We start from the raw sequence: 15,770 nt of genomic DNA on the forward strand, positions 1-15,770 counted from the left end.
AATCCCAGTGGTAGGCAGAGTGGTTTCATCGTTGGGCTGCTCAGCAAGGCCTTTAACCCCTAATTGCCCCAAGGACTGTCTGCTGTCTGACCCTGCTTTCTGAAGAACATGTCCATCACTTTGTGTAAAAGTGCCTGTTAAATAAGTTAAAAGTAGAAAGGCCTTAGTCATTCTGTATGCACAGTGTTGAGGGAGCACTAACTCTGTGTTCTCTTCCTCACTTCATCTGGAGCAGTTAACAGTAAGAAGAGACCCTGGTCATGGGACAGGTACCTGGACGAGGAGGGCGCGGTGGCGGCACCGGTCAGGGTCTTCACAGAGGTATCCGTTCGCCGAATTCCCCCTTTGTGGGCAGCTCAAGGCAGGCGGCTAGATAAGAACGCAGCTGGCCATTATTCCCTGGCCTGCGCGAGAGAGACTCGGTACAACTCAGTTTGATTCATTCAATTAGTGTAAAATGATTAACGGGTTGTCGGGGGAAGGAATGTGTCGTGATCATCAAAATCGTGTTTCTGGACAGATTGGAAGAGCTTGAAATGTTTAAGGTTTTCTTTGAGTGATCAGACATTATATTGTATAAATTTCTTACACCAGACAGACTGAAAGGGTAGCAGCGTGGCCTCACACCTCCAGGGTTGTGGGTTTCATTCAGGGCCCTGATCTGCTGTCTATGGCCTTTTCAAGTTCTCCCCAAGTCCTTTGCTTCCATCCCACAATCCAAAAACGTGAGGGGATTGGAGTGCTTGATTCAGTGTGAGAGTGCCCTGCAGTGGCCTCTTCCCCAGGCTACCTACCTCCGCCTCCCTGCTTTCTTCCATATTCCAGAACATTCTAAACTCGCCCTGTACATGCATCGCCTGGATGAATTTTCTTGTGACAGGATCCGAGGAGACACGTATTAAAAAAAACAAAACAAAATTGCAGTCACTATGGCAACCTAGCCACAGAGATACTTCGGGGGAACACCATAAGAAATCACAAACACAAATAGAGAGAAGGTGTGTGTGTGTGAGTGTGTGAGGACCTGCTTTTGGGGGTGCAGCCAACAGCCTGTCATCCCGTCGGCCAATTAACCCCTCCTTTCTTCTCCTCCTCTTCAGCGCCAGTCAATTCCATCCAATAGGAATGGCTTCAAGGTGGGAATGCGTTTGGAGGGCGTCGACCCGCTCCACCCATCCATGTTCTGCGTGCTCTCTGTGGCAGAGGTGAGCTCCGCCCACTAGGGACCCTGATTCTGTTCTGTGATTCGCTGCACTGGCTCCTGGTTGAGAAGACGGGGGTGTGTGAGTGTGGGAGGGGTGCTCTAAAAGTAAACCCCCTTCTTTTGAGTAAAATGCTGACGTGATCTTGCCCTCCTTCCACCCAAAGGTGATTGGCTACCGATTACGGCTACACATTGATGGCTACTCCGACTGCTATGACTTCTGGGTAAACGCAGACTCCCCTGATATAAGGCCTGCAGGTTGGTGCGAGACGACGGAACATAAACTCCATCCGCCAAAGGGTGAGTGGCTCCTTCCCTATAGCTTTCGTGACATCACTTCCTGCAGTAGCACCAGTAAATGAACAGTAATTTGAAATTTGGTTCAAAGCATAGCCTGTAAATATACTCGATTTCATTAATTCCTCTCGTGTTTCTCAGCTAACATACTGCATGTAAAAACTGCTCATAAAATACAATCCATAACCTGAAAGCGAGTGGAATTTCGGGTAACCAAACAATTTTCCGACTAATGAATATGCCATTGAGAGCCTTGCAGTCCCAGACAGAAGACAGAACATTCTGGAAGAACGCAGTCCATATGGCTGCCGACAGTAATAAATTGCTGCCTTGTTATTTTAGGTTATAAAGAAGATGAGTTTACCTGGACAGCGCACCAAGAGACCTGTAAAGGCCAGACTGCACCAAAGAATTTGTTCAAGACACATAATAGTGTAAGTATTCAACCCCCGGTGCCCCCCGCCCCTGCAGTGAGTGGTACAACCTGAAAATGGTTTCACAGCAGCAGCAAATAACGATCGCATTGAGCGCGAGGGTGCGTTTAGCTGAGGAAGTGGCTATGGGCTGCTCCCCATTTACAGATTGTGTGGGCAGTGGTTATAAAACGAGTGTAGAGTTTAAGGCCCGGTCAAACTGAGCGCGCTCCGTCTGCAAGCAGGCGCCGGGCGGCCCGGAGGTGAAGATGGGCATGAAGCTGGAGGCTGTAGACCAGAAGAACCCCTGTCTGGTGTGCGTGGCCACCGTGGCTGACATCGTGGATGGCCGGTTCCTGGTCCACTTTGACAACTGGGACGACACGTACGACTACTGGTGAGATCCCGCCCACTCAAGTGTTTCCTCAGCTTCTGACCCCTTGCTTGATTTACGTAAAAACCTCTTCTTTAAAGATGGGTATTTTAATTAAAAATCACTGGGTAACTCAGGGGTCCCCAACTCCGGTCCTGGAGAGCTACCATCCAGTAGGTTTTCTGTCCCACTTGGATTCTGATGAGCCACGCCTGCTCCGGGTATTTACCTGAGAACAGGTGTGGTTCATCAGAAGCCAGGTATGATAGAAAACCTACTGGTTAGTAGCTCTCCAGGACCGGAGTTGGAGACCCCTGGGGTAACTATTGTCTCACACCTCCACTGTTGGGGGTTTGAATCCCACTCCCCACCATGTTTGTGGAGTTTCTGTGAATATTCTGTTTCCGTGTAATTGGATGGATGGAAAATAAAAAATCACAGCTCAAAGCTCTTTCTGGTTTGCAAAGAGCATGCAGCCATGACATTAACATCGAAAGGTTACACTAATCAGTGACAAGGCTGCGAGTGATACCTCACATTCAGTTATACCTCTGGCTGATTTTTTTTTATTTTGTTTGGCAGCAAATCCATTTCAAGCAGTAATTTACTGCTGAGGTGCGATGATACTGATTTAGTTTACATAATTCTAGTGTTTCCGTTGTGGACCTTCACTGGTAATTGGTTTTTCTTTTATGGGTTTTACGTAGTTTCAGTTTCTGTCAGCTGTGTGATAAAAATCAATTTGAGGTATGACGGCCGGTCTGACAGCCCGGTGTGGAAACTCCCAGGATACGTTATGTGTAGTTTTCTCTTTTGAAATGCATCCTAACCATCAGAGCCCAACTGCGGCCTCCATCAGAACCGAAAGTGAAACTGAAAGTGATTCATTCACCGATTCCGAAGTCTTTATTGTCAGTCATGGGGGAGGTGTTTGACGGGATATGTTGTACACCCTATTGAATTTAGATTTGTGTGGCAGAGTGGGAGCGTCAGGCTCTCTCTTAGAAGAGTGGAATTGTAGATTGGCTACATTTCCTGAAACTGGGCTCCAGACTAACTTTTCCAGTGGTTGCACTGGTGTTACCAACTTTCTCAGCTTATCGCACCAGCACATGATTCGGTCACGTCCTGTTTTTTTGGTGCAGCATGGTATTAATTAGTGACCTTGCATGCTGCTGAATAGTTGTCCTAATTTGCATACCTAGATTTTGTACTGATAATAGATTGACAGTGATTGAAGACTTGATAGTGTAACCCCTTCACACTCGAGAGGGTTAGGGGTGGCAGATCCCCGCGAATGTGAAAATTTGCAAAGGATAGGCAGCGCTAACCTCAACCCATAACAGTCTGCTAGTCTGAACGGTAACAGCAACAATAACAAAGTCTGTTTATTACCAATTTCTAAACAAACAGGACTGTATTGAGCACTTTGCTTTGTTTTCTTTCTGATTCGTATGAAGATCTTATATAATATAAAAACCACCTGGATTATGCCCCAGTAGGTACAGAGTTACTACTCTGCGCACTGGGAGCACTATGCTTTGGATTCATTATTAAAAATGCTAAATTAACGGCACTGAAAAGTTTAAAAGTTTAAAAGAAACGTGAGATTCCACAGTCAGAAAGGCGGCTGACGTGAGTCATGCATGGCGCAGCCAAGCCAAAACTTTTAATATTAAAGATATAATATGCATTTACATTATTATATTATGTATTACTAATATTTATATATTACATGGTTTTATGTGATCCAAATCATTTCCAGTATTGTTTTTGTCGGCAGTTTGTTTTGTTTGTCTGTGAGTTTCTGCAATCTTTTGTCAAGCTTCCTGTTTAATTGTTGGCCAACTTGCGAATGACCGAAACCGCGAATATGTAATGCAGGAATGTGAAGGGTTTACTGTATTTGCAGAATATTATAATCTGAACATTAACTTGAATAACTTCACTCTCACCTTCACTTATGTCTGTCTTGGGGTTTCTCCTTGGCTCTCCCTCTCCACCAGTCTCCTCCTCGTTCCTCTCATTTTGCTTTTTAAAATAATCAAATATAGACTGCTTTATTTTTGGAACATATTAACATCACAGATAAAGGGATTGTTTTGCACGTCCTATCATCAGATTGGTGTATACATATATATATACTCCGGCATGCAGGTAAGGAGACACTAACTTAGCAAAAAGAAAGAGACACACTGAACCAGGGAAGAAGGAAAAATAATCTTTCAATCACATTTTGTTATGCAGTACCCATGCCAGAGCGAAACACCTGATGATTATCATACACTTGCACATATACGACCACATGAAATTTTAACTCGTACACTATCAATAAACAGCCACATATGCGACCGTTTTGGTGTCGGTGTGAAAGGCCCTCGGGTTCCTCATTTTATTGCAGCCTGTCTTATTTGGTAATGTCTCTTTAACAGAGACGACCCTATTAGAACCCATTCGTTTTTAGTCTTTTCCCCGTTTGTTCAGCTGGTGTCTTCGGTCGGGGTGATGATCCTCTAATTAGCGGCGGAGGAGCGGTTTGTTTTGTTTTCTCTTGTTTGTTTGGCTTCTGACATTTCTCATCGCTTAAAGGCACGGGCCTCAGACCAAGTATAATTGGCCGGCTAGCATTAGGTCCCATATTTAACCTCCCGCCCTGAGGAGAATGACCGGTGCAGCAGTGATTGTTAAGCTGGGCGCTAGGAGGACACGCAGTGGGCGTCCATCGCCTTCACCTTCTGACTTCTCCACTGCTGTCGCCGATTCAACTGTTTCGCTTTTGGCTGGACAGCAACCTGGAAAATGAAAGAGTGGAGAGAGGAATTTCTGAGCAGCTGGACTTTTATCCTGCGCTGCGCTTGCTCCCTTTTCCTGTTCTGTGTTATTAGCAGCTGAGCTTTGCATCCGTGTGTGTGTGTGTGTGTGTGTGTGTGTGTGTGTGTGTGTGTGTGTGTGTGTGTGTGTGTGTGTCTTGCATTTGCATGTTCGCTCTGTACCGCTGGGCTTTCCTCCGTTTCCTCTGGTTTTCTCTCCCCTGTTCCTAAAATGTACAGTTATGTGACTCAGTGTCCCTGAGCTGCCCATTGTCTATGTCTGTGGGGACCATCCGGAATGTTCTGGGCTTCTGGCTTGAGTCGACCCCCTACTGGATAATGGGTGGAATAACAGCTGGACAAATGCCAGTTTATCAATTCCACCCCCCCCTCCCCCCATCCGTCTTCCATAAACACTTACGCGGGACGGGGGTCGCAGTGAGTTTTTTAATCATCTTTTTCATCCAGCAAGGTTGCGAGATGTTGGTTATCAGCCCCCGTCCGCCGGGAAGGCTGTGGGCGTGGTCGGACCTGACAGGAAGCCCAAACTCACGGCAAAGACACCTTAATCAACACGTTCCACATTTCCGTGAAAAGCTGTTTAATCTTTTTCATGCGTCCGAAGTTCGAGCCACTTCATCGCCATGTGTACATAGTTTGATGGAATGTGTACTAGCCTCACTTCCTGATTAACAAAGTGCCGAATAAATATAGACAATAAACTCAAAACAATAAGCACTTCACTGACCCCTGCCAGGTGCCCTGTGCATTCTGGGATAGACTCCAAGCACACCGCGACCCCATACTGCATGCACACTCATGGCTGTTTTAATGAATGTGTAATAATAGAACCTTTAGAATTCCAGTTATGCAATTCCCCTATTCCACGTTTCTCAAACCCCTCCAATCATGACCCCCCTACTCTGTCATTAACCATTTAAGCATGATTGAAATATAGAAAGACGTAGTAAAGCTATCATCCTTCCATCGCCCATACTGCTTATCCAGCACGGAAGTGATAGTAACCGTGATCATAACAGAATTAATCAGCACACTTTTTATTTCAGCTGCTTGGAGTCCTCGCTTTTCTCTGGGCTACGTTAATCACGGCCCACAATTTGGAATTAACCGTGATTCATGAATTAATTGCTATGTTCTGTATAGATCCCGTACTTTTCTTATTAAGGAGTGCTACAAACCACCAGCATTTACAGCCCAGTTTACAGCCCTACAAAACACAAAAGAAGGAGGCTCAAAACAGAACAGCACCATTATCATCAGAGGTAGGGCAGAGAATTAGCTGTGCGCTCACGCTTTGTGTCTAATGCCCTGGCGTCAGGCTGTACAGCCGACACGTTTCGTCCCGGCTTGATGAGTAATTAGCTTGAATACATTAGCACTGGCTTTTTTGTCACAACCTTCACGGGGTCTAATCCAAAGCTTGCCGCATTTAGTGTTTTTTTTTTTTTTCTTTCTTTCTTTCTTTAGTGATTATTATTTTTTTCTCCAGTGAGTCGCAAAGTTCCGGTGCTTAATGTGTCCCCAGGGCACCGCTTCCTATCGAATGAAACCGAGTGAGTCTGGGCTCACCCTGAAAGTCGAAACAAAGCTCCCAAGGTTCCAGAATGCTGTAGAATTACCACGCTCTCTGTGCTCTGACAGGAAGTGTGCCATCACCGGCTCTCTGTGCTTTTCTTAAAAGTAATTGTTTCCCCATGTTTACTTTTGGTCGGAGTCAATCTGCCCCTTGCTGACTGTTGTTTTTGTACTGATGCATTTGGGTCATTTGGGACTTTTCGAAATGGATCACCGTGAATCATGACAGATTTTGAAGTTTGGAAGAGAGTTTTCTTTTCTTATCGTACATTTGGGTGATTCCGTGGGAAATTTGGGACGATTGATATTATGACAATAATGCCCAACTACGTTACCCAGCTGGCCAGGTAGATATCTAGGGGCAGATTGTATTGAACAGTGGCCTTTGTCTGCAGGCATATAAAATCTTACATTGGTTTATATTTGGTTTATGTTTCCAAATCTCTGGGCAATGCTGACGCAGTAGAGGTCAGAATGGGAAGTTCTAGCTGCTTCAGTCTGTATCAGATAAACAGCAAGCCCACGTTCGGAAATGAGTGTGTATCGAAAAGAGGGTTTCAGAAGCGGACCCACAGTAACCAGATCTTTCCACTGTCACCTCCACTCTGTGGTACATTTTTGGGACTCTTGGAGATGATACAAGAAGTCTTAGAGGAAATACCTTAAGCCTGTAGGCCCTTACTGAGTGGGGCTTTCAACACTGACATACATCCTTATCGTACCATGCATCCTTGTGACAGGAGAGATGTGATCCCTGAGCTTTGCGAGGGAGTGAGAATGGTCTGCAGATCCTGGGTTGGTCCTGGTAGAGTTCTTTCTGGAATGTTCTACCAGTTACTCATGGAGAGTTTGGTGAGGTGGTCAGTCCTGGGAAGATCTGCTACCGTCCCAAACACTGATGGTGGTCCGTCGGAGCTGCAAAGTCACAAAGCCTTAGAAATAAGTGGCCCAGATCAGATGTTACTGTTTACCAAAGTTTCAATTATTTCATTATTTGCTTTTAATAGGGAGAGCAGTTACTTTTTCACATTGAAGAAAGTTGATTGCCTTGCACACCTAACAGACGAAAGATTTTAGTGTCATGTTCTGCCCTCTCAGACTGTCTAAATACTTCTACAAGAATGTTAAATCATGCAGGGAGCACTAATCTTTTTTTGTAATGCTATTTTATGTTCCATCTGCATTTCTCAGCATGCAACCTGGGAGGTTGAAAAATCAGGTTTGCTATGTTTGGGCCTGATCAGACTTTGATGGCTCTCACACAGAGACTTTCAGTAACCTCCTGAGATCCACTATTTCATTTTCTCCTGTGTAGAGGACATTTATGTTTTCTCTCATTCTGTACGCTATTCTATTCAGTCCTATTGTTCCTTAAAGAGGACAGTTAGGGCTTTAAGATGATATCACACCTGTGGGGGTGTGACCTTGCCAACTTCCTCTTCTTGTCAAATAAAAACTGTGAACAATATTAACAAACCAACCAAACATGCTGATAGACAGGAGCTGCATGATGTGTACAGCCAGGCAGTATCAAATAACTGATTTTGGAAAGCAGGAGATGTGACCTTAGTGACTTTCGCATGATGTTCTGTCTGTTCCTCCCTTTCGTTTGCAGAGTGTTACCTTTGTAACATATGTAGAACGTTATTGATCATTACGGGATGCACTGGTGGATTACAGACAGGCAGCATTCCTGGCAGGGAATTATGGGAATTATGTCCTCTGTTTGTATAGTTACTACAATTATTCTTTCGTAAATGTTTTATGTGTCTATGTCCAGTTTTGCCTTTATTGTGTTAGGTTAAAATCAGTATTATCAGTATGTTTCCACTTCTGTTTTGGGAGTTTCCCTCGTCCTGGATTTGCTGCGGTTGTCCTGAACCTTTCTGCTGTGCTTCCTGTTGCAGGTGTGATGCCAGCAGCCCATACATCCACCCTGTGGGGTGGTGCCAGGAGCACGGGCGACCTCTCACGGCCCCTCAGGGTGAGTGCCAGCCAATCATGCGTGCACACGTGTAGCTGTTTGTCAGCCAACCAATGGCACATGGCCCCTGTCTTTTGGGTTTGGTCCACCGGCTATCAGATACATCACTTGCGTTTCAGACACAACCGCTATGCTACCCTCTAGTTAGCCCTGCCCTCTCTGTGCTCCTATTGGGCAGATATCAGCAAGAAATTTCTACAAGTTGGCCAATTACATGATGCTGCAGATATTCAGTGTGGTACCTCTATTTTTATTTGTATGACCTATACAGAGACATTGGTAGGAACTGGTACTGTAATCATAATCTTGTGCTTCTTTTCTTTTAGTTTACAGCTTGCTGTTTTATTTATGATCCTCGTCTCAGCATCATATGACAGTAAAAGCCAAGAATTATGGACTTTGTACTTTACCCTGCATTTATGAAAAAAATTTAATCTGAAACCATATTAATTACTTGAACAGTTTATGTTATATAGAGGAGGGCTTCGGAGCTGGCCTTTTACAGTATTACACCTATAACGGCGATCCACTGAAGGAACTTAAACAAAGAAAATGAAAATTAAGACTGCTGTCTCCCCCCCCCCCCAAAAAGCAAGTTATTAGATCATAAATCATCAGAATAGCAGTGGAATAGTCTAATTTTTATTGTGGGAAATGTTCCTGTATAATAACAGATAGCCATTGAAGACAGTCTTGAGCTAATCAATTAAACAACATCAGCTTTAGTTCTGTTTTGCTCTATTTATTTATTATCTTGCTTACAAATGCTCCAAATCAGCTTCAGCCATCTTCACACATGTGCTCCAAACCCACTTCTACATGTAGCCTTCATCTTCAACCATCTTCAAACCTATGCTGTAAACCCACCTTTACATGTAGCCTTCAGCTTCAGCCATCCTCACACTCGTGCTCTAAACCCACCGTTACGTGTCACTTAGTTTCAGCCATCTTTACACGTGTTCGAAAATCGACTCTTACATGTAGCCTTCAGCTTCAGCCCTCCTCACACCTGTGCTCTAAACCCACCATTACATGTAGCCTTCAGCTTCAACCATCGTCAAACTTGTGCTCCAAACCGACCTTTACATGTATAATTAAGCTTCATCCATCGTCAAATTTGTACTCCAATCCCACCTTTACATGTAGAATTCAGCTTCAGCCATCCTCAAACTTGTGCTCCAAACCAACCTTTACATGTAGAACTCAGCTTCAGCCATCCTCAAACTTATGCTCCAAACCCACCTTTACTTGTAGAATTCAGCTTCATCCATCCTCAAACTTATGCTCCAAACCCACCTTTACATATAGAATTAAGCTTCAGCCATCCTCAAATTTGTGGTCCAAACCCAGCTTTACATGTTGCCTTCAGCTGCAGCTGTCTTGTCCTGCACATTTCTCCACACAAGCCTCTCACAGATATATTATTTAGAGAATAACAATGAGCTGGAATGTATCCATTAGGCATTTCTCTAATTGCCTCACTCATCAAACTTCAGGGCGGCACTCTGATGGGTGCAGATCTTCCCCTCCTCCTCCTCAGGCAGACTGTGCGTCCTCTCTCTCTGCGGGAGATTTCTGCGAAAGTGCCTTTGTCATCAGTTTGCAGACTAAAATGAATATTGTAGCGGAGTCATTATGTGCCAGATAATTTGCTGCAAGGCATAAAAAAAGAAACACTTTTGTGTTCTGTTATACGAGCTGTTCATTTGGAATAATGTTACGCCTTGTACGAAGTGCGTAATCGATCCTGGGCAATAATGCAGATAGAGGTTGATGCAGCTGGGGTTACAAACCCACGGTGTAGCAGATGGATCTGTGCCCTGCTAGGTGATGGGTGGTGTGTGGTTCACTGGCTTAGGACGCCATGCTTGTGATTGGAAAATCACTGGTTCAAATCCTACAATTTGCAGAATGGTTTCATCACTGGGCCCTTGAGCAAGGCCCTTAGCCCAGAGTTGCATCAGGGTCTGGTAGACCTTGCTTCTCCTTTGTACGTCACTTTGGATAACAGTACCTGCTAAATAAATAAAATGTAATATAGAGTCAGAACCGTGGCAGAAATGAAGACCAACCAATAAAACGACCCCTTCGTACACTTTCATGCATCTCAATTCTTCAGAAATTACACTTATTGTTTTTTCCTTAAACTAAATGGCAATGTTTATGGTGACTTGTCTTGAATTACCATTCTGGATCCTTCCACCACTTCAATAGAAAATGATCTTGCCGCATCTGTCTAGTTTAATGAGCCGGTGAAAATGCTAAATGTTATAAACACGGTTTATGGGTGTAAATTGCGTGTGAAGAGTATCGGACTGGTAGGAAATCCATTACCTGACCAAAAGTGGCTCAGACATTGGTATGTGGGATCTTTATTGGAGTGGAAAACCGTGACATTGTTCAAAATGGAATAAAGGTCAAAGGTAAACCTCCTCACTTTGGAGTGGCCAATTTGATGCGGATTTTCTTCTCGAGTTACCAGTCCGCTGGACGTTCAAAACGCCAGTAAATGGCACCTCAAAAGCTGGGTGATCACAAGCGGAAAAGCCAGGCAGTGGAATTAATCCACTTTGTGTACCCACATGTGTGATCCTGACCTAGCAGAAAAGCAAACACACATCTCCCATCTGCAACAAAAAAGAACATAATTAACAAACTGTTTTTTTTCTTCTTGCTCACCGTTCCGTTTATGATACCGACGTTCCATCTCCATCTGCATGACGCTTACGTGCCTCATACAATAGATCTGTTAAGAGCTCCTGGCTTCCTGTTTGGTTAGAGTAGCAGGTGGTGTTGCTGTGTTCTGAAGATCAGAGACGATAACCCTTCTTCTCGCCCTGGGTGGAGCGGTGTGCATGGTAACCAGACCTGGTAGTTTCAGTCCGTGTACTATCAATGTTTAGAAGAAAAGGTTCATGGGCTACTGGATGTGAAATAAAGACCTTGGGTAGATATTTCTGCTTGTCTTCTCCTTTCATTGTCTTATAATGAGATCAGTAACGATTGGCCTGATTTGGGTTGTGTTCCAGGACATCCAAATCCGGAAAATTTTGTATGGGAGGAGTACTTAGCAGACACACGTTCCTCAGCTGTTCCAAGTGAGGTTTTTTGTTTGGTAAGTCCTTCCAGTCTTTTGTATGCAGTTATTTTTATTTTCACTCCAAAATGCTGGTATCCTCTATTGGCTGGTGCAATGTTTCAACGTAATGCTCATGATAAGCAGCCATAGAACTGACCTGTGACCTCTGACCTTTGACTTCAGAGGGCACCTCATCGGTTCCAGATGAACATGAAGCTGGAGACGGTGGACCGGCGGAACCCCAGGCTGATCAGGGTGGCTACCATTGTGGACGCCGAAGACTACAGAGTGAAGGTGAGGAAGGGGATTCCACTACAATGTATTTCTTTGAGAACCTTCTGGAAATTGTTTATCTGCTGAACAGGTGACTTGGTAAATAAAAATACACCTCTGTGCAGGTTCAGTGTGCAGTCTGTCCCCCAACATCTTGCGACCCCACGTGTCTAGGGGGGTCCGGCTTGATCTCCTGCTGGACTGTCTTCATCTGATATGTTGGCCGGGGAATCTATAACGATTCAAATAATTTGGACGCTGACAACAACTCTACCCCCCGAGCAACCTATATCAGGATTGTTTACTTGGATTTTATTGGTTTATTTTTAATTCTTTATGAAGTAAAGACTGGGCTGCTTAGGTTTTACTTTTTATTTTTATTTACAATATATATAAGTGTTCCCTCCTGTTCCCTGTGTTCCTCCTGTTCTCCGGTGAGCCTGCAGTTTTATTGAGTAACGCATCTACTATTTCCTCATCGCTTTTAGCGGTAACTGCAATTTGCTCGTCCTGCCCGCTGATGCACGTCATTGTCCAGGGAGCAGGAGGAGGAGGAGGAGGAGGAGGAGGAGCTGTCTGTATAGCCTCCAGCTGTCTGTTGGCATGATTCACTTCCGGCTACTGGCTTGGGGATGGCTTTCAGGGGGCATGCCGAGGAGAGCCATAGGATTGACATTTTTTTATATATACTTATACATGCATTTTTAGGCTTGGGTGGTGGCGGGACCCAATTTATAGGACAGCAGGAATGAGTTTGAAATGTAACGTACATGCATGCATCCAAAGGTATATCGCATAGATAGATAGATAGATAGATAGATAGATAGATAGATAGATAGATAGATAGATAGATAGATAGATAGATAGATAGATAGATAGATAGATAGATAGATAGAGAGAGAGAGAGAGAGAGAGAGAGAGAGAGAGAGAGTGAGTTCTGGATTTATTGACTTGTCATTTCTGCACAATACAATATCTATGCGCAGAACTGCAAGAACTCTGTTTTGCTGGGTCCAGCATGACATTAGCATTCAGTCTATTTTTGGGACAACTGCATTTTTGTCTTCAGAGTTACACACAGATTATAGATTTCCCATTCTTCGTATTTTTGGTCCGATTTTTAATTTCTTCTATACGGATATCAGTGTTGGCAGATCCTCGGTAGTCGTAGGTTCTGCTTGGCCTACTGACCCGGCTGTCAGCACTGCTAATGAAGTAGTTTCCCGCTCTTTCCTGTATGAGCTACACTGTCAGCCCTGTGTGGGCCGGATGTGCTTTATCAGCCGTGGATTGTCCAGTATGCGGGTTGTCTAACGCCCGCGTGATGTTTTTCTCTCTGCCGTCTTTGTCTTCTCCTGAAGGTTGTTCAGGTGTCCCTAACCTCCGGGATTATTTCTAGCACCATATTGCGACCCTTGAATACCATAAAGGCAGATTCTGATTTATGAAGTTCATTATAATACACTTGTAAGGTTTTTAACCATCCATTCAACAGAGAGACTCACCAAACGAGCTCAAACACGCCATTTGACAAATTACATCTGATCTGACCATATGAAGATGCTTTAATGGGTGCAGAAATATTAAATGCATGTGTCGTGAGTGTCAAGAGTACTTCAGAGTATTAACATGCTTTGTGGCTGACTTTAAGTAAAGTGCTCTGATTTATGGCAGATAGACGTTTGAATTGTATTAGTGGCATCCTGAAGGTACCTCTTTTGTTTCCATCATTCAAGTAAATATTATGGATTTCCATTTTTTACACATTTTATTTATATAGCAGGCACTTTTTTGATGAGCAACTGAGGTTTAAGAGTCGTGCTCAGGGTCAAAATGGTGAAATTACTCTGCTGACCCTGGAATTTGACCATGCAATCAGAGATGCAGTGTCCTAATCTACTGAGGTGCACAACACCCCAGTCATTTGTGTTATGTGGTTATTTGGGACTTTCCTATAACTGGAATAAGCAGATGGATGGCAATGAAGTGGCAGTAACACATACGGTAATAATGCAGTGCCTAACATGCAGTAATAATGCAGTGCCTAACACATGCAGTAATAATGGTTTGTATGTGACAGTAGGAAAAGTGTGAGCTGAAACGCTAAATGATGCACCTGTGTCCTGAAAACAGGTCCACTTTGACAGCTGGCATGAAAAGTTTGACTTCTGGGTGGACTCCGACCTGCCAGACCTGCACCCCGCCGGCTGGTGTGCCAGGACGGGCCACCCCCTGGAGCCCCCATTCCGTGAGTCCCCAACCCGATCGCAGGACGGCCGTGACATACGATACAAGCGCATTGATGCTGAATCAGAACGCGTCTGGCTCTCCTGTCATTTTTCATGGAGTCTCATGACTGGCATCACACACAGGGTGTGAATATGCAGTGAATATGCTGGCAGGGGACACCCAGGGTGGGATGTCAGTCCGTCACGGGACACGAGGCAGGGGACACCCTGGGTGGGATGCCAGTCCGTCACGGGGCACGAGGCAGGGGACACCCTGGGTGGGATGCCAGTCCGTCACGGGGTACGAGGCAGGGGACACCCTGGGTGGGATGCCAGTCCGTCACGGGGCACGAGGCAGGGGACACCCTGGGTGGGATGCCAGTCCGTCACGGGGCACGAGGCAGGGGACACCCTGGGTGGGATGCCAGTCCGTCACGGGGCACGAGGCAGGGGACACCCTGGGTGGGATGCCAGTCCGTCACGGGGCACGAGGCAGGGGACACCCTGGGTGGGATGCCAGTCCGTCACGGGGCACGAGGCAGGGGACACCCTGGGTGGGATGCCAGTCGGTCACGGGACACGAGGCAGGGGACACCCTGGGTGGGATGCCAGTCCGTCACGGGACACGAGGCAGGGGACACCCTGGGTGGGATGTAGAGTCACAGATTCACCTAACTGCATGTCTTTGGACTGTGAGAGGAAATCAGTGCACCCAGAAGAAACCATTGCAGAACACGCAGAACCCACACCAATCCACCTTCAGGGCGGAAATCGAACCTCCAAATCTGAAGGTGCAGTGCCATACCAACACCTGTGAAAATACATATTTTACATGTGCAACAAACAGACAACAGGTAACTGGGGGAGGGTTTTCACAGTACAGAAAGGGCAAACCGCAGGACAGTACAAAGCGGAGGAACTGGACACAAATTTATATACATAGTGCAAAGCGTATGCTAAAAATTAGTAAGGCAGCTGCATCATAATGGGGTGGAATTAATATGGTTGATTGAATAAACAGAGAAAGAATAATAATAATAATAATAAGTTAAATCGTAGAAGTTTGCGATGGAAAGCGATGGTGCTGCATTTTCAGTCAGCTCCAGTGTTTAATCTTCGACGATGCATTTAAACACCCCCGGCTGTTGACGGTGGTCCCCCCATTTAGGAGAACGGACACCTCGGCTCTTTGTTTGACGTGACAGGGATGGATTTGGAAGGTGGCCTCATGAGTTAGTCCGGCTCTGGGGGGTGGAATCATAAAATACTTACGGTGCGGAGACCTGGGTCACCTGCATGCAGAGCCCGAGATGGAAAGTGAATAATCGGCAGTGAGAACACACGTCTGCCGTTAAAGGGAGGCCGGGTGACGCTGATGGATGGGAGTAATTACAGGGTAGCGGCGGCACTCAGGAATGCCACGCTCCGGGTGGGGTAAAGGCGTAATCCATCTGTCAAGCAGCACGGATCTTTCCGGAGTCACTCGGACCGACAAGCCTTGTCCTTTTCTTTT

The 15,770-nt window shown here is 45.3% G+C and overlaps 1 protein-coding gene across 4 annotated transcripts in view; it reads left to right on the forward strand.

The window, feature by feature from the left end:
* The window catches only part of LOC111850092 (lethal(3)malignant brain tumor-like protein 4), a 67,704-nt gene that overhangs the window by 13,622 nt on the left and 38,312 nt on the right, over positions 1–15,770 (forward strand). For 3 of the 4 annotated variants that reach the window (XM_023823606.2, XM_023823610.2, XM_023823608.2), the window contains exons 5-13: positions 236–321; positions 1,101–1,205; positions 1,369–1,504; positions 1,844–1,935; positions 2,157–2,311; positions 8,601–8,677; positions 11,707–11,792; positions 11,940–12,050; positions 14,163–14,277. In XM_023823606.2, the coding sequence (XP_023679374.1) occupies positions 236–321; positions 1,101–1,205; positions 1,369–1,504; positions 1,844–1,935; positions 2,157–2,311; positions 8,601–8,677; positions 11,707–11,792; positions 11,940–12,050; positions 14,163–14,277 (963 nt within the window). The remainder of the gene's footprint in view (positions 1–235; positions 322–1,100; positions 1,206–1,368; positions 1,505–1,843; positions 1,936–2,156; positions 2,312–8,600; positions 8,678–11,706; positions 11,793–11,939; positions 12,051–14,162; positions 14,278–15,770) is intronic. The other variant, XM_023823609.2, reaches the window with a different exon arrangement.

The sequence above is a fragment of the Paramormyrops kingsleyae genome, chromosome 1, assembly GCF_048594095.1.
Source record: "Paramormyrops kingsleyae isolate MSU_618 chromosome 1, PKINGS_0.4, whole genome shotgun sequence".
NCBI lineage: Eukaryota > Metazoa > Chordata > Actinopteri > Osteoglossiformes > Mormyridae > Paramormyrops > Paramormyrops kingsleyae.